The sequence below is a fragment of the Electrona antarctica genome (assembly GCF_951216825.1).
Source record: "Electrona antarctica genome assembly, chromosome: 20".
NCBI classification, from domain to species: Eukaryota; Metazoa; Chordata; class Actinopteri; order Myctophiformes; family Myctophidae; genus Electrona; species Electrona antarctica.
Window position 1 is genome coordinate 14,106,656 of NC_136801.1, and position 23,867 is coordinate 14,130,522.

Consider the following 23,867-nt stretch of genomic DNA (forward strand, 5'->3'; position numbering starts at 1 on the left):
CCACGTGACTAGAAAGTCCGATCTTTTATCAGCTGTAAGCTGATAAAAATATATCATGTGGGGACCCCCTGGGGGTCACGGCCCAGGGCCACAGGTTGAAAACCACTGATCTAAGTTACAGAGCAGCAACAGTGGCCATGCCAGTTCATGATACATCATATTAAAACAACAACTCGAGTTGGCTTTGTACGACGCTTAAAAGGTCTTTAAATAAATACGTTTTGAAATGTCTATGGGAAAAATGCATTGGGAATTATTTCCTGGGCCTGGCGTCGTCATGATAGGGGGCGGGACTGCGACGCTCTATATAGCGCCTTTATCCAAGGCGCTTTACAGAGATTTTGCATTACATTCACACACCGATGCCAGAGGAAACCATGCAAGGCACCACCCTGCACATCGGGAGCAATTAGGGGTTCAGACTCTTGCTCAAGGACACTTCGACACAAACTCTGGGGCAGCCCGGGTTTGAACTGGTCACTCTACCCCTGAGCCACTGCCGCCCTATCGCATTTGGTTTCATTTTACGCTCTCAAGAGTTATATTATTGTACTGAAACGGAACGCTGTGTTTTTGGACCAATCAGAATGTCGCATCGCTTCAGAGTATGGGATATAGACACGTGCGTTGAGTGTGTTTGTTTACATGTCACAGAGAGAGAAGGGGCGGGAAAGCTTGTGGCTTATTTCTAACCTTTAACCTATAATGTTTTCAGATAAATATTTTAGCGTGATGAAAACGAGTAATACACTGTCTCTGGATGTCATCTTGAATGAGATTAAAAATGGAGTAGTTCTGTAATCAAAACCAGCTGTGTTGGAGGAACGCGCAGCGATGGGAATAAACTAGGTCATACATGGGCAACTGGCGGCCTGGGGGCCACATGCGGCCCCCACCTTCACTTAATGTGGCCCTCAGGTACATATCAGAATACTGATATAATATTGGTTTCAGCTGTTACAATTCCACAACATGCACACATGACCCGCTTTCATTACTTCAGTCTAAATTAGTAGCCCAATGCTCAACACAAGTAATTAAAGGCATTTGAAATGACATAAAAATGTAAATTTTCAGGATTCCAAATATAAAAATAGCAAAAAATAATTCAAGATTTCAATTCAAATATAGCAAAAATAGCAGATCTACAAGCTCAAAACGTGTCGCAGTGCGATTTTGAGCTTGTAGATCTGCTATTTTTTGCTACAACAGCAATGTGGCCCTCTGGAGTTAGTGTGGAAATATAGTGGCCCTCTCCATCGTCAAAGTTGCTCACCCCTGAACTAGGTGAATGAAATCAAGGTAAATTTTTATTCATGCAGGACTCGACACGTCATCACGCAGCACATCTTCGTTCAAAGGAAGTAATTCAAATTTGATTTTCATGGACTTTTGATATAAAAATACACAAAGATGGAAATTTGGATATAGGTAGAGGTGGATGGAGGTATGCCCATATGATGACCACGATATGCTCGAAAAGTGTGAAAAACATATTTTTCCTTTCCCTGCGTCTTTAATAATTATGTTGTGTTGACTTATGTAGACTTCTTGTATATTATTTACAAGTCAACACAATTGTTATACTGTACATTGTACAGTATAACAATTGTTATTTTGATCAACATTTGCCTGTTATTTCTCCTGTGTGGTACCACATCAATACAGCATGGAATTGTGAACAACATCTTATCCAACGATCACAAAATATTCAAAGTTTTGGGTCTGAGAGGCTAAATCTCATCAAATGGCTCAAATGCCAAATAAATTACGGACCTTGACATGAAAAGGGTTGAAAACGACTTCAGATAAAACCACCACACAGTTATGTCCGTCCGTCCATCCGACGAGCTGACAATTAAGAGGAACAGCTGACCTTTAACCTCTGGGCCCACCTTGGGGGTCGTGCTGCATACCCCGCCTTCTCTGCAGCATCTTGCGTAAGATAGGGACGGGTCAGAATGTGGTGCAGCAGCTCCACCTAATGGGGGAACGTCGACACATGCACAGACCATGAAGACTCACTCTAGCCCATTCTGGGCGGGACACCCTCTTGGTGTTTCAAGCATTATGTTACACTTTAGCTATTGAAAAATAGCAGATCTACAAGCTCATAGCACGGTCTGCTATTTTTTTTAAATCGTGAAAATGTGACGCAAATCATATATATTCTTTCAGAGCGAACATTTTTAACTCAAATCTTTGCTTCTGGAGGGTCAACAACATATTTTCAGATGGGGGTCGGTGGCAAAATACAGATAATTCTGGGGGTCCTTGACATGAAAAAGGTTGAGCACCACTGACATAGAAACATGGGTTTTTCAGAAAACTGTCATGATTTAGAAGACATTTTGTAGAATCGTTCTCAGGTCTAAATGGCCTAGTGAAGATCAATAATAGCCATCGCTATTTGTTTGGTCTTGATTGATTGGTTGATATCTTTATTGAAATCATGAAATAAAATAAATATGTAACATACGTCTGACCCACCATAATCAAAAGGATGACGCAAAAAAAAGAAAAAGTGTATACAGCTCTTTTTCATTGCGGTCCCTCAGTATGAGGTGTGCATGATGTCATGTAGAGTCAGTAGTGTGGTGCTGGATCGAGTTCATGATGCGCTAATGTGTCCCTGTGGGCACATATGAAAAAATCACTGAATGGATGTGTGGGTGTACTTGCCACTCAAATGGGGGGCAGAACGTCAAATACATAATTTACAATATATACCATCTATGATATTGACTGCCTACCATCTACTCAGTTCCCAATTTAGAAGCAGCTTCTTGTGCTGCTGAACCAGCTTTTTAAGGAGGACTTAAAGGTGACATAATGAGCCTTGATTCTATGGAGTCGAGTCAGGTTTTTAGGACTGTCATCTTCGTAGACGCGTACATACCTCAGAGAAATCGTCAACGTCTGCTTTCCGTATGGCCGACTCTGCCATCCAGTTCCTCAGCACATAACGAGGATTTACATCTGTAGGAGAGTTTTAGGGGGAGTTTAGAGTTCCATTCAGCATATGAATTCAATCCGATTTTTAATTTAACACTCCCTTACTTCTCATTCTACGCTGGCGATCCTCATCAGTGTCATCTCCTTGCCTGAGAAGATAGGAAACCAAGTTAGAAACACATTTTTCATCCCAGTTTCTTGGTAAACGGTGCAATTTTGTCATGCATTCATCATCACTTTGTCACCCCCACCTGGCCAGTCTTTGCACGTACAAGCCAAGCCACTCTGCATACAGCTTGTGGGACGACAGGTCGCGAAGAGCCCACAACTCCTGCCCAAACAAGAGACGTCTGTCACTATGCATGACAATACACATCCGATATCCTTTCCTTCCCAAGTTAGTCGTTATGCCAATCATTTCCTCCCCAACACACCACCCTGTGTTGTCACTGCTCCTCACTGCCAGTGAGGAGCCTCCACCGAGAGGACATACTCGTCACGCCCAATACTACCTGCTGACAGGTAAATGTATTTTGGCAGGTCTTGATGGTGTTGTAATGGCTGATTTTATGGTTGCCTCCTGAAAATAACCGACCTACAACAAGCTCACAACGCATCGCAGGGGAAAGCGTTTGTAGATCTTCTATTTTCAGACTGCAACACCTGAGCGCAACCAAACATAAAATGACTTGTCCTTTAGTTCTACTGCATCTCAGTCTAATTGTCAATATATTTAGTCTTAACACTCCGATTGCCCGGGGTCATTTAATCCATTAAATCATAGCGAACGGAAGTTATACCGGATGTGGCTGGAGCAGCTAAATGTAGCCAAAACACTCAGCGATCGACAACAACCGTAGGCATGATTAAATCTAACGCGACTAGCGACTGGACAGCGGGGGCCCAACACAGGATCTTTTCTTAGAATTGGATGGGATGATTTAGATCGCAAGTTAACGTTTTAAGATTTTCGTTGTCTAAACAGGGGGAGAACATTTTCGATGACGTCCCACTGTTGTGCAACATAGAGGATTGCGCAACAGGCGCTCCTAGGCTGTGGAGTAATGCGATCGGTTTTCATATCAATAAACTTCGTCTTTTGGATAAAACTTCGTCCTGGGTGCTGGGTGTTACTAAGGGCCGATTCATACTCCTATTTTAGAGCCGAATAAAAGTCGGTTCGGCTCTGTAGAGCCTACAATGTGACGTCATTTGAGGTTCGGGGGGGGCGGGTACCTTCCTAAAGTCGGCTCTTCGGTGCTACTTAAAATTTCTGACGAGCCGAAATCATTTCGGCACTACAGCGGTAAAATAGGAGTATGAATCGGCCCTAATAGAAAGGACGGTGAACTTCGTCCTGGGCGATTGGGGTGTTAACTTTAGTCATCATAGCTTAGTTTTATTTAGTTTTCGTCAGTGAAAAAAGGTAGTTGACGAACATATTTCGTCATAGTTTTAGTCGACGACATCAACACTGGTGGTGAATTAAATGTAAGCGGCAGGTCGTGACCTTTGTGACCTCCGTGTTGTGAAGCTGCTGGACAGTGACCTCACTGAGCTGCCTGAAGGTCATGGTGAAGTCTGACCTTGTGTCCTCCATCATCTACACACACACACACACACACACACACACACACACACACACACACACACACACACACACACACACACACACACACACACACACACACACACACACACACACACACACACACACACACACACACACACACACACACACAAAGTATCAATACTGTAATGTATTACTAAGTAAATGTCCGGTATTCAAAATTTACTTGAGTAAAAGTACAAACGTATGGGTATCAAAATGTACTTGAAGTACCAAAAGTAGAAAGTACTCATTGTGCAGAATGTCCCATTTCAATTTTCAAATGATTATTTTCTTTTCAAATATACTGTATAAATATACTGTATGGCTGAAGTGGGTAATGCATGTTGCGACACCACTGCATTTTCTTTTTAATTATTGAATAACTCCATCAATAAGTCAAGTCTAAGCTTACCACCAGAAATGCCCCCACCCCCCAACTGTTTACAGTACATGTGTATGTACATATGTTTATTGCTACTAGCGCTGATGATCTTGTATATTATTGTATGTCTCTAAATGTCTCTATGAATTGAATACACAGGACCACAATGGAAACAAGCCCGGTAGGGCGTTTTTGTGTTATCCATTTAGCATCATTGTATGTGCCACTGTACTATTTGCAAAAATGTCAATAATAAATAATAATAAAGTATTCAATCAATCAATCAATCAATCAATCGATTGATCAAAGCACTCACCTTAAGAAGGAAAGCAATGAGATATTCATCGTCCTCCTCCTCACCGAGTAGCCCCAGTTTTCCCTTCAGTAGCTGCTGAGCCCTGAACATGTATAATTAAATACATTAACCACTTCAAGTCATTACAGTTGAAAAGTTAAAAAAAGAAGAAGCAAATGTAAATAAACAAAATAATAATAATCGTAATTTTCAAAGATAGCAGATCTAAAAGCTCACATGCCGCTATGCAACAAGATGTGATATTATGTATGTGCTATTTTATATTTATATTAGCTTACCTAGTGTGGTATATATCGCCGTATCCCTTTAAAACTTGCTTAGCCCTGCGGTGGCGAGAAGAGAAGTTTATTTGGCTGATAATAGTTAACACTGTAACAATGGGTAATTTCTGATAACACGCTATCTTGGTATATACTGACCCCTGCTGTTGCTCTGGGGTAAGCACAGGACGGAGAGCCTCCAGTAACCTCTCCAGGTTGAACAATCCAACATTAGCCTGAGCCCCGATGCTGTACCTCCCCTCGTCATCGGACGTGTTGGGGACAAAATCTAAAAAAATAAATACAAAAAAAGTCACAAAGAGACATTGTCCTCACTCAATGCCCTCAATACCTAGCCTGGTTAATAAACCAGACCGAATCAGCCGTTGGCAAAAAAAAGTTGCCTACCAGCGGATTACGGTCTGGCGAGGCTCAGTAGCACGCCTCTTTCCTACAGCAGAGAACAGGTCGGACCAATCGGGACACGGTATGCAATATAGGCGGGCTTTGGTACAGTGACGTTCAATGCTTGAGACTTTTGACTGACAGTAGCTCTGACCAATTGCGTCAAAGAGAAAATGTTCCCCGGGAAATGAAATCCAAGTGGAGCCAGCCCAGACTGATATACCGCGACAGTGTTGTGTGATATTAGTCTGGCTTATTAGCCAGGCTACTCAATACCATCATACATGTAGGATGACGGTGTAGAACTACTTCTCCAAAGTGATCCAAATTTCTGCATGTTCTGGTACTACCCCAAATGTAGAACAAACATGGGACAGTTCTCATTCTACTGCTCTGCCACCACAATGTGTAATGTCCTTACACCATCCATTAAACTCATTAAAGGATGGTTTCTTTCAAAGTTGTCCTGAAAACAATTCTATCGGGATCATTTTGTATATTTGTACATTGTATTTGTTGATGACATGATGATGGTATTAGTGTGTTCATTTTGTATGCTATGTGGATGAATTGAATACATAGGACCACAACGGAAACAAGTCCCCAGGACCTTTTTGTGTTATCCTATTAGCTTTAATGTCTTCCTGTACCACGTGCTGTTTACATTTCTGACTAAAGGTCCCCAAACACCGAGCACGTTTTTCTGATTTTTAGTGGCGTTTCTCCATCGGTTTTCCGAAAAACACGCCCAGTGTGCAACCACCTTAATAGTATTGAATCATTTACATTTACAAAAACAGCTCTGATACTTTTTGAATGGCACTAATACACAAATACACAATATGCAAATGTAAAGTCCAGTGTCAATGTAACATAAAAACATACTAGGGTCATAAGAGTCCATGAAGCCAAACGGCCCGTAGTCAATGGTGATGGAGAGAAGACTGAAGTTATCTGTGTTGCACACGCCTGTCATTGTGAGAACACATTATGTATGCTGTCAAATTACATATGCATGGATTCAAGAAAAATAAAATCTCTCCCTAAAGTTTAGAGAACACATCATTTTACATATCATGTTAATTGTTTATGGCCTAAACAATTAACACGATATGTAAAATGATGATCTTCTAGTAATATTGTTCCTCCTGTTATACATACTGCCAACCAGGTGAATAAATCACAGATTGAGGCTTTAATTATAGATTACAGACAAGTTGAATGGCACAATGATGATTCAGAAGCGCTACTCACCATGTGCAAACCCAACAGACATCCACTGGGCAATCAGATGTGCGGTTTCATTTACGACTGTATCGTAAAATACCTAGGAATGAATATAGAACCATGAATATTCTGTAGCACACAAATCAAGTACAATTACAAACCATTCGGCCCTGGAATTTGCCACTGGAATTTATGATCCCTCCCAATCCAGAAGTAAAGATACTGAAAAACGAGCATTCAAAATGTCACAATTTTTCAAAATCCAAGATGGCCACCATATTGGCATCTGTGCAAATGGAATTATGGATTTTCTGATTTGTAATGCTCTAAAGTTTCCATTTCCAAAAATATATAGATTTGCTAATCGCCCCCAAAAATGTGAACGAAATTAGATGAGGGACCGGACAATTAGTATTATTCAGTCAGTGCACTATAGTAGTTAACCCCTAAACATTGCATCTACAAAAGCCTTGAGTTAGTGCTGAACATTTGAAAATTGAGCATAATAATCTTGAGGTTAACACGTGACTAATGATTCAATAGATTTCACAATACACACCAAATATTTATCTGGGTCCTCTGAGCTGATGGAAGGAAACTGTTCTTCAATCACAAAGTTCAACAGGTTTCTGGAAGCAACAGCACAATATATACAGTATGCATTAATACACATAAATTAGAACAGGCAATGGTAAATCACAGCTTCTACTCCTACTGCCTGTCACAAATTCACAATTATTACATAATCATCTAATGGCAATGATTTGAGATAATCGCAATTATTCTCTCATAATCGTCAATCCTTTCCATGTTGAAAAATGTCCAAACATTTTCCAAAAATAGCAGAAATAGTCAACTATTTCCGCTATTTTTTACTAAAGTATGAAAGTATTAGATTTGTCAGTAATTTCCTTGTATATTCAAGTCATGTGTCATATATGCCCTGTGCAATTTGTGATTATGAAGCCTAAAGGCCAAACATTATATTCATAATGTTCCAATGTCTGATAACAATAAACACAATTAAATTGTTAATCGCAATTATTTGTATGAATTTGTAATCATGACAGCCCTACTCGTATCTTCACTTCAAAACATTGTGCTAATCGCTCCATATGCCATTCTTTTCCCCTTCAAAAGGATTCCATGAACAGATAAACAGAATCTGACCTCAGAAGATCCGGCTCTCCGGATCGAGCCAGAATTTCCAACGATCCGATACGAAACCATGACTTGGCGAGCCTTAGAACGATCGCTCCTGGGAAATGGAAATCCAAAAAGTTTCAACGGCAATTTTGTTAATGGTTAAAACATCCCACAACTATAATGGACAAGATACATGTGTAAGAAAGCACAGATGCGCTAATGTATTGAGAGAGATACACAGACAAAATCCCTTTGCTAATAACAACAAAAATAAAAAATATAACAAAAATATGTTAAAAAGTACTATAAATTTCACAGTACCTCGCTCCTTCTTGACGTTGCCGTTGTAGAACGGATCCCTCAGCACTGGCTCATCACTTACGATAAGACTAAAACACAACACCACATGTTCGAGACATTTCATTTATGTACCCGATTCCGATTCCAAAACAGATTTACCAGCTGTCAAAAGCTGAGGTTATGTCTAGACTCATTCTTTTTAAGAAGGTTCACAAGGACGTCCTCCTGTTATATAAGGCTAATAACAGGAGAAGGCTTTTGCTATGGATGTGTTTTTACTCCCCCAAATATCCTTTTTTTTAATTCATAAAATGTAATTTTGTTTTTGTCCCATCTGTATGTTAGAGTAAGTTAATACATATACAATTGGGGTGGTTGAATTTTGTTCTCCCTGCTCTTCTATTTAGATCCTGTGTCTAGGTGAGACGTGACCTTTGACACGATCCTGTTTCTGGTTCAACGCAAATTTTGACCTGAAGGCCAAGATTAAATTTATCCCCTGAGCAGAGGAACGTTACATAGTGCTGCAGGTGTAGCTTTAACACTAGCCTTTCAATGATTATGCTTGTTATTATTGGTCCACTGATTTAAAATTATAGGACTTTGTTTTGACTGCATGAAGCTTAATCTATAGTGAATTGCATGATGGTCATCATTTTCAAGCTAGCACAACACCACCATACTACAGTGTAAATTAAGCTTTAATGAAGTTGCCATAATTATTGGCTTGCTCATTGTTCCTCACCTTGCAGCTCTGCTGGTGGGAACCCCCAGTGAATGCATGGCCTCACTGCCCAAGAACTCCCTGACAGAGGAGCGGATAACAGCTCGCCCATCTCCAGACCTGCAGTGAAATAAAACCGAGTCAAAATACGTACATATAAATTACATCAAATGAACAGACATGAAAGTTACAGAGTGTAGCTTTAATGCTGAACATTATAACAATAGAATAATGGTAATGCTGAGTGTACAATTTATAGATCTCTCCAGTATAAATAATGGAACTGTATTTGAGCTGCATTTCGGGTAAAAAAAAAGGAGTCAGAATGTTATATTACACCTTGAGTAAGGAGTTTTCCCTGAGCCTTTGAGCTGGAGTTCCCATATTTCTCCCTTCCTAGAGAAATGGAACATTTAAAACAGAAATATGAGTGAGTCTGGACTTCTGCAAATGCGTAAGCTGTGTAATACCTCAAAGACTTAATATGCTGCTCACCTGTTGGTGTGCTGACCAAGGAGATGTGCTCGACCATCTCCCAGCTGCCCAGCCCAGTAGCCAAACTACCAGCGTGACAGAGATATGAGCAATTTAAAATAGGTTGAAGAAGCAATTCCAATAAATTGATGCAACATCAATTCTAGCCCTAGAATGGCTGCGATATTACATACATTTCTTCCAGATACACAGTCATAGATGACCCCTATGCCCGCCCGGGTAGCAAACTCATCGTGGTGGCATTTAAACTTGACGGGTGCATTTGTGATCGGTGTGGGGTAATAAATGGTCACCTGTCAATTATGTTCCCTATACGTATGTGCTCCCCAAATACGTTTGTATTTGTTAATTTCAGACTCCGTCGTGGGCAGAGAATGTTGTCCGTGTGAAGCTTGTGGAAAAGTGGAGATATTTTACTAAACACACAGTTTTCTGTCAGAATCTTCAAATGGATATGAATTACAGTAGAGGACAATATCTGACTCCAAGTAGCAGGAATAATTGGGCGAGTACACTCAAGCGCCACATGGGGGTGATCTGTGGCTGTTTATCTGTAATACATGAAATGTATGTAATATCACAGGCATTCTATTCTAGGCCAACATCAATACTTACAGTCAGTCATAAACACAGTGTACCTGATGGCCCCCATATCTGTGAGCCAGTGGTACTGATCCTGGCAGCAGCCTGCCACCACTGGCATAATGCAGGAAATCATCTGACTGCGTTGAAGCCACCTCCAGATCTAAGATGTTCTCAATGACATCCTATGGAGACATTTAGGGATGGGACAATGTGAAAATTCCAAATCCCATGTTGTTGTGATTGTCAATATCATCACAATAATCAAAATGCTTAATTTGTGTTAAAGACTTGACCTCAGCATACTGTACATATACTGAGGGGAGAATTAGCCAAAATAGCAGATCTACAAGCTCACAATCTGTTGCGTTGTCACGGTGACACGTTGTGAGCTTGTAGATCTGCTATTTTGGGCAAAGAGATTTGGTGTAGAAGAGTGAAAAAGAGTACGCTCTTTATAGGTCCATTTGACTAAGTATGGAGGGTTTAAGTGGAGATCAATTTCATCATTTGAAAATCTCTATGATACGATTATTGTGAGCGTTTTATTATCACAATGACAACACTTTTGCTTAAAATCTGCTTCTACTGTAATGTCACAGGCAGGCTATGGTTAAACTGCTCTTTGCCACCCGGGAAGTAGCCTATTAATTTATGACCTTACACCGCTTGACCAAGTGTGAAACAACCATGAGCATATTGATATACATGATATGATGACCATTGACCATTAACTACTTTATCAGAGAGACTAAAGTCTGCACAATGATATGAGATGCATGCTCTGTTCCTGTTCAATTCTGTTCTTATCCTCAACGTTTACATATCTTCTAGGCACATCATGTACACATTGTCCAATAATGTGTATATTTCTCTGTTGTCCGTCTGTAATAAACTAGAATGTCTTGTGGAAGACCACCTGGTGTTGTCATGTTCTCTAGATGGAGACTGACCAGACTGACCAAAAACAGAACAAATATACTTCCACTTCATGTTACTTCACAACATTATTTCTTACATAAAGGCTGCCTATAGACACAAAATGTGACCGACAACATTAGAAACTCACCTCTGAAATGGCTGCCAGTCTCAGTGGGCCTTTCAGAGGGGTTGGAAGGGATTTGGAGAAAATGCAGTTCTTCACAGTGCGAACAAAGTTGCCGGGCACCTTGTCAAGTTGGAAGGCTTCTGCAGAGGAATGACAGTAGATGACAACCTTTTAATGAAATAATTATACACCACACCTTGCATATGAAAATAGCTCTTCTGTGCTCTTCTTCTTGCGGCTACTTCCCATGGGGGGCGCTGTTTGGCTTTCCTCTTCTCCTCTTGCCTGGCAGTTCCAGCTTCAGCATCCTTTTCCCAATGTACCCCTCATCTCTCCTCTGCACATGTTCAAACCATCTCAATCTCGCCTCTCGTTTTATCGTCAAGCCTGGCTTCTATAAACCCCTCCAAGTTCCAACTCAGCCTCCTGTCTTTCCATCAGTGCCACCGTTTCCAAGCCGTACAGCATGCACTACTGTCTTAAGCCCAAACCACACCAAGGGTTGAGACGGACAAGACGGTTTTAAGTCACCACCAATGCAACTCATTGAGTTAGCATTGGTGTGGTTGACCTTAAAACGGTTTTCTCCCAAGGAGTCCCTACCAGTGTGGTTTAACTTTGGGCACAGCTTCACGCTTCTTTCTGGTACCCGACCACCCACCAACCACCCACTTTCCTCCATCCGTGTTACTGTTACTGTTGGCTGCAATTCGAAACTGGCCCCCGTAAAATCAGAATCCCCCCCCCCACTCCTTTTTCCCCTGTTCTGTTATTTGGCTATATAGAAGTGTCTATTTGTACGTCTCTAATGTTTTGATGAATTGAACAAGGTGGACCCTCTTGTAAACAAGTGTAATGCTGGGTCGTCCACTCACAGTTAACAGTCTTTGTATTGAGTTTTGCTTGAAATGTACTGTAATTCTGCAAACTGTTAATAAACATTTCAATCAATCAATGTTCCCTAAATACTGCATTTCTAAACTGTAAACTCATAATAACATTGAAAAACCTTTTACCTATGAGCTTCTTACACGACACTTCAAAGTTGTCCAAGTCGTGCAGCATGTGTGTGTCTGAACTCCTGTTCAGATAGGTTTGGAGAATATGTGGAGATGGCTGTCTGTTTGAGTCAGTGTCGTGACTGTGACAATCAGCGTTATTCACACTTTGACAAAACTCCTCCTGGAGACATACAGGCTTGACCATGCTAGTCAGTAGTACAGCTCCCATGGCACAGACTATACGGAACATTGTCAGTACTTATAATTCTAAAGTATATACTATATAGCTTGAAAACCTGTAATGATGTAATCACTTGTCAAAGTGGTTTGATAACAGAACAACTACTGCCCCTGCTGTTGAAAAATAACAATCAAACTCGCCTGGATACACTTTCGAAGTTATACAAAACAAATCAATATATAGCTGTTATACAACATGACAATATATTTAAATTATAAATATGTATTTATTTATTCTTCGCCATCAACTCCTCACACTGGCTCTCCCATCCTCTGTTCTGTAACTGTGACCGGGTACTTCCTTGTTATTAAACCTTACGTCACAACAACGTCACAACCAGGCGTTTCCATTTGGCCATCCATGTGGAAATCGGTGTCTATTTGCTGCTGAGTGCTGAGATCCGGTCTAAGGCCCGCCTACTATTCCCGGTAAATTTTATGACACATACATACTTGATACGCTCTAGACCGGATATGCAAAGTACAAAGCGAACTGGCCCCTGACTTCTTTTATGATTCAATATTTATTTTTCAAATTTTACACAGAAGAAGAATAGGAGATGAACGAAACATATAAATACAAGAATAAGACATACAAATAGACAACATATGAAACAAAAACAATACAAAAATACAATAAATAAAATAAAGGTCTCGCGCGAGGTGCCGCTCTCCATGTCTTCCGCTTCCTGTGCAGCGTCATAACCCGTCCTCTCCACCAGAGGATGCATTTTGCGGGGGAACATGGCGGTTCCGTGGAGGCACTGTTGGAGATGGAGGAGTATATCAAGTACAGGCTGTTCCAGCGCGTCTCTTCTGGAGTCAGTGTCCGCGCTGAAGGCATCACGCGGCGGCTGGGCCGCAAGGGCACTGGCCTCCGTCCCTGGAGCCGGAGCTACTCAGGTACGTGAACCATATGCACCGGGCAGCGTGTGGAGAGAGACAGCCCAGTAGGGCGTGCTGTCAAACCCAAAGGTCATACTCACAGTATAGTAGTGGACTGTGGATCATTACTGTACATTGAATGGGATTCCTCATCACATATTATTGTATGTCTTTAAATGTCTCGATGAATTGATTGAATACACATGGACCACAATTAATGGAAACCATAGTCATAGGGCTTTTTGTTTTCTCCTTTTTATAGCACCATATAATCGTACCTGTTGTTTGCAAAGTGTTAATAAAAGTATCCAATCAAAATAGCCATGCAGGGTAGGGACAGGGAAGTTGAGGGATTGTAGATTTCAAACTGTGTACAAATTAGTACATTGACTACATTCATATAGTCTGTTACAAATCTCTGCAAATGTGTACATTTGTAATAGATAAGATAGACACATTTTAGTTTTTTGTAACGGTACAGTATAATGTATCAGACAGTATAATGTACACATTTAAACAAATTAATGTCTACTATGCAAATGTACCTCTGAGAGTGTATTAAACCAAATGCGTCCATTTGTGTTGACGCATCTGGGGCTTGTATTTGTTTGCATTCAGCACCATGCCTGTACAGTTAAGGTCATGGGTATGTCAGGGACCTGGGTCTACTTGACATTGCAGGACAGTTGCTCGTCTACTCTAAGCTCTGGACTTCTTAACCTAAGCCAGCTGTCGCCCTAACCCTGCTACTGCCATGTGTTAGCCTTGGATCAAGACTATCGTTATGTCTAGTGATTGAAGTCAGACTTGATAAATACAAATATATCTGTGATTGTTCTTGATCCAAGGCTAGCCGTGTGCAAAAGGTGTTGGCCACTAAGTACCCAGATTCACATTGTTTTATAGTGGTGGCTTGGTGCAAGCATGTTGTTAACCCATTAAGACCTGAGGCCGATTCCACAAATGCTAGGGATGCTCCGATCAGGTTTTTTGGGTCCGATCACTGATAGTTTTTCTCATGATCGGCCGATACCGGGAAAATTTGAATATTTCCAAAATTATTATTATGTTTTATATGTGAGATCTGCTATTTTTGAATAGCCAACGCAAAAATCTAAAATGACAGTCACCGGTAGTGATGCACGATATAATCGAAATCGGCCATATCGGTATCGGCTATAAAAATTGCCATATCGGTATCTGATCACCCTCAAAATAATCCAGATTATTTTCACAGATATTGATGACACAATAATAATGTGAACGTCAATGGCTCTGTCGCTTGTGTTTTGTGTATTTCTAATGTTTGAAGGCAGCATAATCCGTATAATATCGGCAGATATGACCCTGCAAATAATGGAGATCGGATATCGGTCATAATTTCATAATCGTGCACCCCTAGATACCGGTGCTTTCCTGGTTTTCAAGTTCAACTATAGTTTAACTGAGAAGAGAACCGATTAAGAAATTAACTTCTGTGCTATGGGTTTAGTGGGCTATTTTAGTTGCATGCCAAAATAACGTTACAGTAGCCTACCTACACTGAGGCTATATACGGTAAACGTAATATTGAATCATGATGAAAATATGTTAATCAATACTGTTATTGCCACTTCAATAGCTAAAAGAAAAACATCTGGGCTATTAGGCTAGACTTTAAAGTAGAAGAGAAATCATATTTTTCCACAGAAATTGTATGGAAGAGGTTAATGTACGTGGTGCTATGATAATGATATAATAGAGAATTGAAGTGATTTGTTGTATTAATTTGTTGTCATGTCATTTGATCTTCTAGGGGCTGTCCTCGTCACATCCTGTCCATACAAACTCAATATTTAAATCTCTCACCAGGTGAGTTGAATTAGAGCTGGGCGATGTGAACAAAATAAAATATCACAACGTGTTTGAATAAATACCTCTGTCAATATTGTGGGGATGCCTATTTGTGTGTTTGTAAAATATTTACACAGTTAGATTTTTGATAAATAATTATATGTAAGGCATAATTCGTATAAAGACGAATAATGGAAAAGCTAGAACAGTCACATAAGTTCAGCAAATTACATAACTTGACTGTAATGCAGCCTTTTAAACCAGATCGAGATAAATATGCCATCACAACAATATTACCATATACTAAATTACAGACAATATTTACTGTCATATTGCCTCTGGCGGCTGGAAAACGAATATGTCCAAAACTGTTACTTTTCAGGATTCAAATTCAACGTGACACATTCATGCCACATTTAGAGCTTGTAGATCTGCTACTTTGATTATTTTGTGTGACGCTGTAGTATGATCAAGTAGGGCGTTATCTTACGAAAAACACAAGTTAAAATATGGAGATAAGAGCCCTGCCCTACAGCGACAAAAACATAATATCGACATATTGCACAGTGGCACTGCATTCCGGTTTAGGACTGTACTGCAGTTTTGTATGTTCAAATCCTATCCTATCTCTTGTGTTTTTCCCCTCAGGCACAAAGCCAGGTTGCTGTACCCCTCCGCACAGTTTTGCTGTTGCAAAAAGATCCATAGTGATGCAAAGCTGAAAGATCCATTCACGCTAGCACAGAAAGACCTAGAGCACTTGTACGATGACATAAAAAAAGTAAGTTATGTAATGTTCTTAGGGCTTATTCCCATGACAATTAACATACAAAATAACAATAGGTTTGCAGACTGGTTGAAGATGTTCATTTGCGTAAGATCTTAAAGTGGGGAAGGCACTTGAATGGAGGGCTCTGAACGGCATGGCCAGTGTATGGAACTCCAACCTCCCACGTCAAACCAAACTCAGCTTCTTCTATGCAACGGTAGAGTCTGTGCTACACCAGAATGCTGCATGCAGTACTTAACATTTCGTTAATTTCGTTGTACATGTGTGTGTAACAGTGTTCAATGACAAAATAAAATCCATCCATCCATCAGCCAGAGTACACATGTTACCAACAAGAATCTATATGATGGAATGCCAAGGAGAATGAGACTAGCAGGACACTGCCAAAGACACCAAGAGCTGCCAGCCAGCAAACTAGTGCTGTGGGAACCAACATGGGCACCGGTCATGAGGACGTCCCACATTAACACATGTGTATGTACTCGAGAACGATGCAGGAGCGCAAAGCACCAACCAGCTGGCCAGATGTATGGAGAACCGGGATGACTGGAAGCAACAATGGAGGGCTCATCTGAGGATGACCTAGAGAATGTAAACGGCACATGGTGCAGTCAGACATTAAGGCTAAAAAGAACACAAAAATCCTGGGGACAGTGGAGCATCTAACCGTTGTGTGGACCTTCTGTTTGTTCTTTAAAACCACACTCTCTTCCTATCTCACCCTTAAATTCTTATGAAATTGGTCAGTTTAACCACTTGAAAAACCCCTTGCACTTTTTGTTCGTTGATAGTGAAAATAGCTAATTACTAGCTCACAACGTGAGATGTGCCATTTTGCCCAAATGTTCATACATTTTTTATGTCTGTTTGCATATTGTGACATGCCCAGAATAGGGACGCTAGGGTTCATGCGGTTAACAAACAGAATGTTGATTTGGTTTCTAATAATGATGTGCTTTGTTTGTTTACCCTGCACATTGTAGGAATTGTTTGTGTCCAGAGAAGAGCTGAGGTCTTTGTGTGACTACTACTTTGACGGGAAGGGCAAGGCCTTTCGACCCATGATAGTTGTCCTGATGGCCAGAGCCCTGAACATCCACAGTGACAGAGACGGGTAAGACTGAGCAGAGTCGGACAAGAGCCTGTGATGAAACTATGGTTTTGGACATACAAAGTAGACATTTTTGTCATGGTCACTGTCGGGTGGAAACAAGACAGCGATGATATTTTTTATCTTTGCGTCATTTACTAAATACGCATCATCTAACACAACTACTGTAGCCACAGCCTGAATACATTAGTACACCGGAAATGGATAAAGATAGATAGATAGATAGATAGATAGATAGATAGATACTTTTATTAATCCCAGAGGGGAAATTGAAGTGTCACAACAGCAACAACAGGCAGCCAGCTTCATGCGGCGCCAAGACTTCATCTCCGTACATCTCAGAAAAACAAAGAAACAGGAGCATATTAAGAAGACATCACATCACAATTCAAGTAAGGTTGGTAATACTTGTTCGTGCAGGCACATTTCAGGTTGAGGGGGGTGTGGGGTGGTATGGGCATAAAAAAAGCACTACTCCCAAGCCATTCCATCAAGGAAGAAACTGCGTGTCCATGAGTTCATGTGTGTGTGTGAGAGTTAGCCTGGAGAGTTCTTCTGGGATGCATGCAAGGTCAGTTCTCGTGGTGGAAGATAGCAACAAGTTGCTATAGAGATGTCCTCGCTCGTGCCAGTCCAGAGTCACAACAACAGGTGTCCGTGAAGATGGGGGGGGGGGGGGGGGAGGTGGAGGAGCTATCATGACTGGTAACTTAGGGGTCCCATTAAAAGTTCCCATCTTTCCGATTTTGCGATGCACAAGGGCAGTGCTCACTCCAATCAGCAACAGACCTGTTATCATAAAGCCAAACAGATAAACATCTTCGCTGGGCTCCTCCGATCCCAATTTCCTTGTTGAGAAGATTTTGTCAATAGCGTATAAAGACCAGTTCGCCAATTCCATGTTTGAGTTACGAAGTTCCGAAGAGGCAGTGTAGAGGGGTGCTCCAGGGGAAGACAAACAAGCGGGTAGGATAGAAACACGAGGGAGGGAGAAAGAGAGAGAGAGAAAAGATATGCGACCGCCTCTGGTGAGAGCAAGAGAAGAAAGACCAAATGTGACTAGATTTGATTTAATGATGAACCAAACTGCCATCATATCCCATTTTATTTCTTATTCTTTACTCTATGAAACGTGACTAAGGTTCTTAACAACATCAGTCTAATATCCGTCTTCTTCCTCCCTCTCATTTCTCTCTCGCCTCCCACTCTACATGTAGAGATCTGCTTCCGGGTCAGCGGTCCATAGCCATGATCTCTGAGATGCTCCACACAGCCAGCCTGGTGCACGACGATGTCATTGATGGCTCAGACAAACGGAGAGGAAAGAGCACCATCAATGAAGTGTGGGGGGAAAGAAAGGTGTGGGCAGTCGATCATAACCAGTGGTTGGCCATATTGTTTTAATGCATTACCTTTATGCCCTTGGGCCTCTAATGCCATCTATTATCTATACACGTCTGTGTGTGAGACTCGGCCACCGTCCGACCGGTCGACCTCAAACTTGACGTGTACCGGCGGTGATCCAGATATACATATGTAGTTGATCAGTTGTATGAATAACCCATTTTGGGCGGGAACCCCTTTTGGTGTTTAAGCATTATGTTGTACTTTAGCTGTTGAAAAACAGCAGATCTACAAGCTCATGAGCTTGTAGGTCTGCTATTTTTGAAAAATCGTGAAAATGTGGCACAAATTTGGAATATATATATATATATATATATATATATATATATATATCCTTTTCAGCTCGAACGTTTTTAACTCAAAGGTTTGCTTCTGGGGGCTCCCTGGAACAACATATTTTCAGATGGGGGTCGGTGGCCAAATATATATAATTTTTTGGGTCCTTGACATGAAATAATTTGAGCACCACTAGAAGACATTTTTTTATTTCGACGTCAGGCCTAAATGGGTTAAGCAACATTACACTAGAGGGTGTGCTTTACGTCATTATTTGCACGACAGCGTTGCTGCAGGAACAGGCTTTAGCAGAGTTCCATAAGCACTTCTATTTTCAACCCTCAGTATACAACATATATTCCGTCTTCAAACATGTATTTTCACCTACAAGACAACATACAGTATCAGAGTATCCATCTCCCAGACCATTTCAAACCGTACTTCCAGCCAAATTCCACTTTTCATTCATACCCTGCCTATGAGACAAGCAAACCAACTGTATGTCCCACTATTTAACACCACCAGGGGGCAGAGTTCTCCATTAAATGTAAAAGGTGTCTCCTTATGGAATACCCATTTCCATCTAGTAGTGGCTACCACATCCTCTCTATCTACCTATAAAATAAGTTTAATAAATACATTATATATCTGAGTGGACACTTAGATGACTGCAGCCATCAATAATATTGTCATGTTATGGATACTAATTTGTATTTATTTCACAAGAGTAGTAGCATTATGTTTTTGTCTTTTCTCAGTATGTACTTTTATATTGGTTTTGTAAGTGTATGTAATGCAAACGGTGAGGTTCTCCCATAAGTCCCTCTTAGGTATATTATGTATGTCTGTATATATGTTTGTTGATTTGCAAATCAAATAAAAACAAATCAATCAAGGGCGATATTAACTGTAAAGATTACCCTCTTGTGTACTTTTGCAACTACTATAGTTGTGTTTTCAATCTTTCAGGCTATCCTGGCTGGAGATTTCATCCTGTCTGCTGCCTCCATGGCTCTGGCGCGCATCGGAAACAACACTGTGGTCTCCGTGCTTTCACAGGTCATTGAAGACCTGGTTCGAGGTACTGCACTCAAATATATATATATATATATATATATATATATATATATATAATATAATTTTATATATATATATATATATATATAATTTTTTTTAACTGTCAGTACTTCCACAAGATGGCACCAGTGTTGATTCGGCTGTGTGCCGAAAATAGCAGATCTACAAGCTCACAACATGTCGTGCTGCACCACATTGTGAGCTTATTGATCGGCTATTTTCGGAAAGTGGCACCTGCACACAACCAAACATAAAATTACTTGTCTTTTAGTTATACTGGATTGACGAAATTGTCAATATATTTTGTCATAGTTTCATCATAGCTTAGTTTTCATTTTGCTTTAGTCGGCGAATTTAACACTGGATGGCATATTAGTGCTGAATGGTTGATCCAAAGTGGTTGCTTCTTTCAGGTGAATTCATGCAGCTGGGCTCAAAGGAGAACGAGAACGAAAGATTTAAACACTACCTCGATAAAACCTTCAAGAAGACAGCGAGCCTCATCGCAAACAGCTGTAAAGCAGTATGTACGTTCTATTTCCGCACAAATAACACCTAGCCTTAGAGTAGGATCTTGCTTTCTGAAGTGTTAAAAGATTTTTGTTGACTGTGCATCCCAATCCATTCAAGGTATCTATCCTGGTGAACTCTGACCCTGAAGTCCATGAAATAGCCTTTCAATATGGGAGGAACGTTGGCATCGCGTTTCAGGTAATTTGTGATCTTCTGACCAGTTTGCCTTAAAAATCGTAGATACTTATCTAAGAAATTAGAATACATATATATATTTATCTATATCTTAGATCTAATAAATCTTAGATAACAGTCTTTTCCCAGGTGACTTGGCCTGTGAATTAAGCGAGTATAAAATGATATTACTTCTAACATTGAAATGTGTCTCTGTCCCCTCTCATGTAGTTGGTGGATGATGTGTTGGACTTCACGGCGTGTGCCAATCAGCTGGGGAAGCCCTCAGCTGCCGACCTCAAGTTAGGATTGGCCACCGGACCAGTCCTGTTTGCCTGTCAACAGGTGAGGAACGGAACTGAATGCATGGATTCAAGTTCTCAGTCGCTGATTTCAGTCATTTGGATTCTATAGAAGCCAGCCACGTCTTCTATGGAAGCATTTAGCACAGCGACAATAGCCAATCTATCTAATCTAATCTTATTTTTTTTTAGATTAGAGCATGTGAAGTGGTCAAACTAGCAATATGTTTAGACGTATTTCCCATAACACCCTAAATGGTCTCTGATATTTCATAATTAAAAGCAAAGGTAAAGCCTCAGTCTGTGATTTCTTCACCTGGTTGGCATTACAGTACTGTATGCAGAACAGCAGTAACAATACTAGAACATCATTGGCTTTACAAATACAATTGTTTTATTGTGTTAATTGTCTCGAAAACAGCACTAATATGGGAGGGGGGGTCCTTTCACAAATCGCTTAATAGGACTTGACCAGATATATGTGCATCTTATCTGTTTTTTAGCTGGTGTCAAGATAATGACGCTGCTTAGTTTTGGCTGGTGCTCCATACACCATAGCACATTCCTAATCACATAACAGAGAGATACTGTGTCCAAAATATGTGACTCAAAAGCATATGCACACAGATTGGGGCATACACACAAATGTATTTGTTATTAGGATATTTTTGTCATGACAAAAGCTAATCTTCCGACACAAACATTTTTAACAAAAACATTCATTACATCACATTTACAATCACTATAATCTAAATACAAATATGAAATAAAGATGCAATAAAAGTAGTACAATTAAAACTAAACCTTGAGCTAAACTTCTTTCCAACATGTTTTCAGTTTCCTGAACTCCATGCGATGATCATGAGGCGGTTCAGTTCGACGGGGGATGTAGAACGAGCATGGCAGTATGTTCTGGAGGTGAGAACCATAACATTAAAGACCATTAAAGCTCATACTGTAGCAATGGGCTACTTTCCATTTTGGAAAGAACTTGGGCCCCTTCCCTAAAAATAAGAATAAGCAAGAATACAACCTAAACCTATTCCCTGGTTATAAACCCAGAGGGAGTCTGACAAGGAGACAGGTATGTGGGGAGCTCCTTTTGCACATTAGGACTTGGCTATACAAAACTGTTTCAGTCATATTATTTTATTTTTGCTTTAAAGGAGAATTCCATGCTAGAAGGCTTTCTTACCTTTATTTGTAGTTGTTACGTCCCCACCGAAGAGGTCCAGGTGTTATTTTGTGCAAAAGCGCATTATTGGCTATTTCCCCTACCATAAGCCCTCAGTGAATTGAATTGAATTGAATTGAATGGGGCATTGGGGTGTTGTACTAATTCCCCCATTGAGGGCTTATATTAGGGGAAATAGCCACTAATGCACTTTTGCACAAAATAACACCTGGACCTCTTTGTTGGGGACGTAACAACTACAAATAAAGGTAAGAAAGCCTTCTAGCATGGAATTCTCCTTTAATCCATGCATGTAAAAAAAAAAATAACACTCATCTCACCTCTACATACTACTATGTCTACATCTACATCTACATTCACTCTTCCTCTCCTCAGAGTGACGGCGTGGAGCAGACTACCTACCTCGCCCAGCGCTACTGCCAAGAGGCCATCAGGCAGGTCAACCTGCTCCGGCCGTCCCCAGAACGTGACGCCCTCATCAGACTCACAGAGATGGTGCTTACCCGTGACAAGTGAACCTCTAGTCCAGTCCACACCCTCCAGGGGTGGCTTCACCCCAGGCAGCTACAATACCCCCTCCCTCCCAACCACCCACCCACCCACGGGAGGGGAGAGGATGACATGGTCAGACTTCAGATGAGAAATACAGGAGAGGAAGCGATGGGTGTTTGTTACGTTGCTCTGGGGGGGGACCCTCACTGGTATCATTTGATGCCACCTGTGAGTGATGCTGTGATAATTTGTCACTGTTGGGACTTTTATTTTGGTAATGGGGGGGGGGGGGGGGGGGGGAGAGACGATGACACACTAAACTGCCGTATGAAAATACTTTAAAGTGGTCAGAACGACATGCAGGCCACCCTCAAAGCTGACCTGTACACAGTAGCTCTCTCTCTAGAACCACCTTTCCAAAAAGTCATCATCTGAACAAAGTATATTTGAAGAGTCTCATTTCAAAATGAAATATCCACCATGTGGAATATTGAAAACCTACTTGTGCAAAAAATTATAATAGTAATATATATTATAATAATATATTGGTAGATTATTAAGGCAAGTTAAAGTCTTGGTTGCCAAAGATCATGTTTCTCTGAATATCTTTTAAACCTTATTTAAAAACAGACCGGAAACAAGACCGGGTCTTATAACGGCGTGGCTTCTACGTGGATCCATCGTCGCTCATCTATGACCTATCTATCTCTATGACATAGTGACTCCATATTTGACACTGACCACTATTTAAACTTCCCTTGTGAAATTAAAGGGAGATATTTCAGACAACAGAAAACATACTGTAAGTGCCCACTGGGAGAGTGAGTGCACAAGGCTTAAAAGGTCTTATTGATGATGTCATAATATGGAGGCATATCTGTATATCTGAGATCATGAATTCACAAAATGTGAACAAATGTGCACACAAAGATTATGTGAAAGATACTGAAACACACAAAAATGTAAATAATATGTGAAACATTCAGGGGTTCACTTTCCTTGGCTTACTTGCAGCATATAGACTAGACACAGACGCACAGAATGCTCTCCTGAAACACCTTGTGAAATGAAATGAAATGGCTATTAGTATATAGCATTCTGAAAATTAACTTCACATTTTTT

At 40.6% G+C, this 23,867-nt stretch overlaps 2 protein-coding genes across 5 annotated transcripts; one reads left to right on the plus strand and one right to left on the minus strand.

Annotated features, from left to right (window-relative positions):
- Positions 1–1,225: 1,225 nt before the first annotated feature.
- Positions 1,226–12,961, minus strand: LOC306912684 (protein adenylyltransferase SelO-like). 4 transcript variants are annotated; one of them, XM_079489090.1, is made up of 19 exons: positions 12,469–12,961; positions 11,474–11,592; positions 10,461–10,589; positions 9,823–9,887; positions 9,667–9,723; positions 9,349–9,447; positions 8,625–8,692; positions 8,328–8,415; positions 7,717–7,786; positions 7,185–7,257; positions 6,816–6,899; positions 5,685–5,814; positions 5,544–5,588; positions 5,266–5,347; positions 4,466–4,558; positions 3,207–3,286; positions 3,061–3,104; positions 2,900–2,979; positions 1,226–1,981 (listed from the first exon to the last, which is right to left on the minus strand). In XM_079489090.1, the coding sequence occupies exons 1-19, from the start codon at positions 12,701–12,703 to the stop codon at positions 1,859–1,861; spliced, it is 1,764 nt and encodes a 587-aa protein (XP_079345216.1). In that variant the 5' UTR covers positions 12,704–12,961; the 3' UTR covers positions 1,226–1,858. The 4 variants fall into 4 exon arrangements, 2 of the variants coding, with proteins under 2 accessions (XP_079345216.1, XP_079345217.1); XM_079489091.1 differs by lacking the exon at positions 6,816–6,899; XR_013788427.1 differs by lacking the exon at positions 3,207–3,286 and having other exon boundaries at positions 1,922–1,981; positions 3,061–3,096.
- Positions 12,962–13,385: 424 nt separating this feature from the next.
- pdss1 (prenyl (decaprenyl) diphosphate synthase, subunit 1) lies at positions 13,386–22,905 on the plus strand. Its single transcript, XM_079489699.1, has 11 exons — positions 13,386–13,596; positions 15,374–15,429; positions 16,060–16,192; positions 17,185–17,315; positions 18,530–18,671; positions 19,962–20,073; positions 20,483–20,592; positions 20,700–20,780; positions 20,988–21,101; positions 21,896–21,976; positions 22,629–22,905. The coding sequence occupies exons 1-11, from the start codon at positions 13,438–13,440 to the stop codon at positions 22,767–22,769; spliced, it is 1,260 nt and encodes a 419-aa protein (XP_079345825.1). The 5' UTR covers positions 13,386–13,437; the 3' UTR covers positions 22,770–22,905.
- Positions 22,906–23,867: the final 962 nt, after the last annotated feature.

What these genes read in the sequence shown, in the direction of transcription:
- pdss1 (XM_079489699.1), top strand. Translation starts at nt 13,438, where the DNA reads ATGGCGGTTCCGTGGAGGCACTGTTGGAGATGGAGGAGTATATCAAGT. An exon ending in ATATTTAAATCTCTCACCAG is followed by an intron (nt 15,430 to 16,059) that starts GTGAGTTGAATT and finishes TTTTCCCCTCAG; the next exon opens with GCACAAAGCCAGGTTGCTGT. An exon ending in ATCCACAGTGACAGAGACGG is followed by an intron (nt 17,316 to 18,529) that starts GTAAGACTGAGC and finishes CTCTACATGTAG; the next exon opens with AGATCTGCTTCCGGGTCAGC.
- LOC306912684 (XM_079489090.1), bottom strand. Translation starts at nt 12,703, where the DNA reads ATGTTCCGTATAGTCTGTGCCATGGGAGCTGTACTACTGACTAGCATG. An exon ending in GGCGATATATACCACACTAG is followed by an intron (nt 5,348 to 5,543) that starts GTAAGCTAATAT and finishes ATACATGTTCAG; the next exon opens with GGCTCAGCAGCTACTGAAGG. An exon ending in TCGCCAGCGTAGAATGAGAA is followed by an intron (nt 2,980 to 3,060) that starts GTAAGGGAGTGT and finishes ACTCTCCTACAG; the next exon opens with ATGTAAATCCTCGTTATGTG.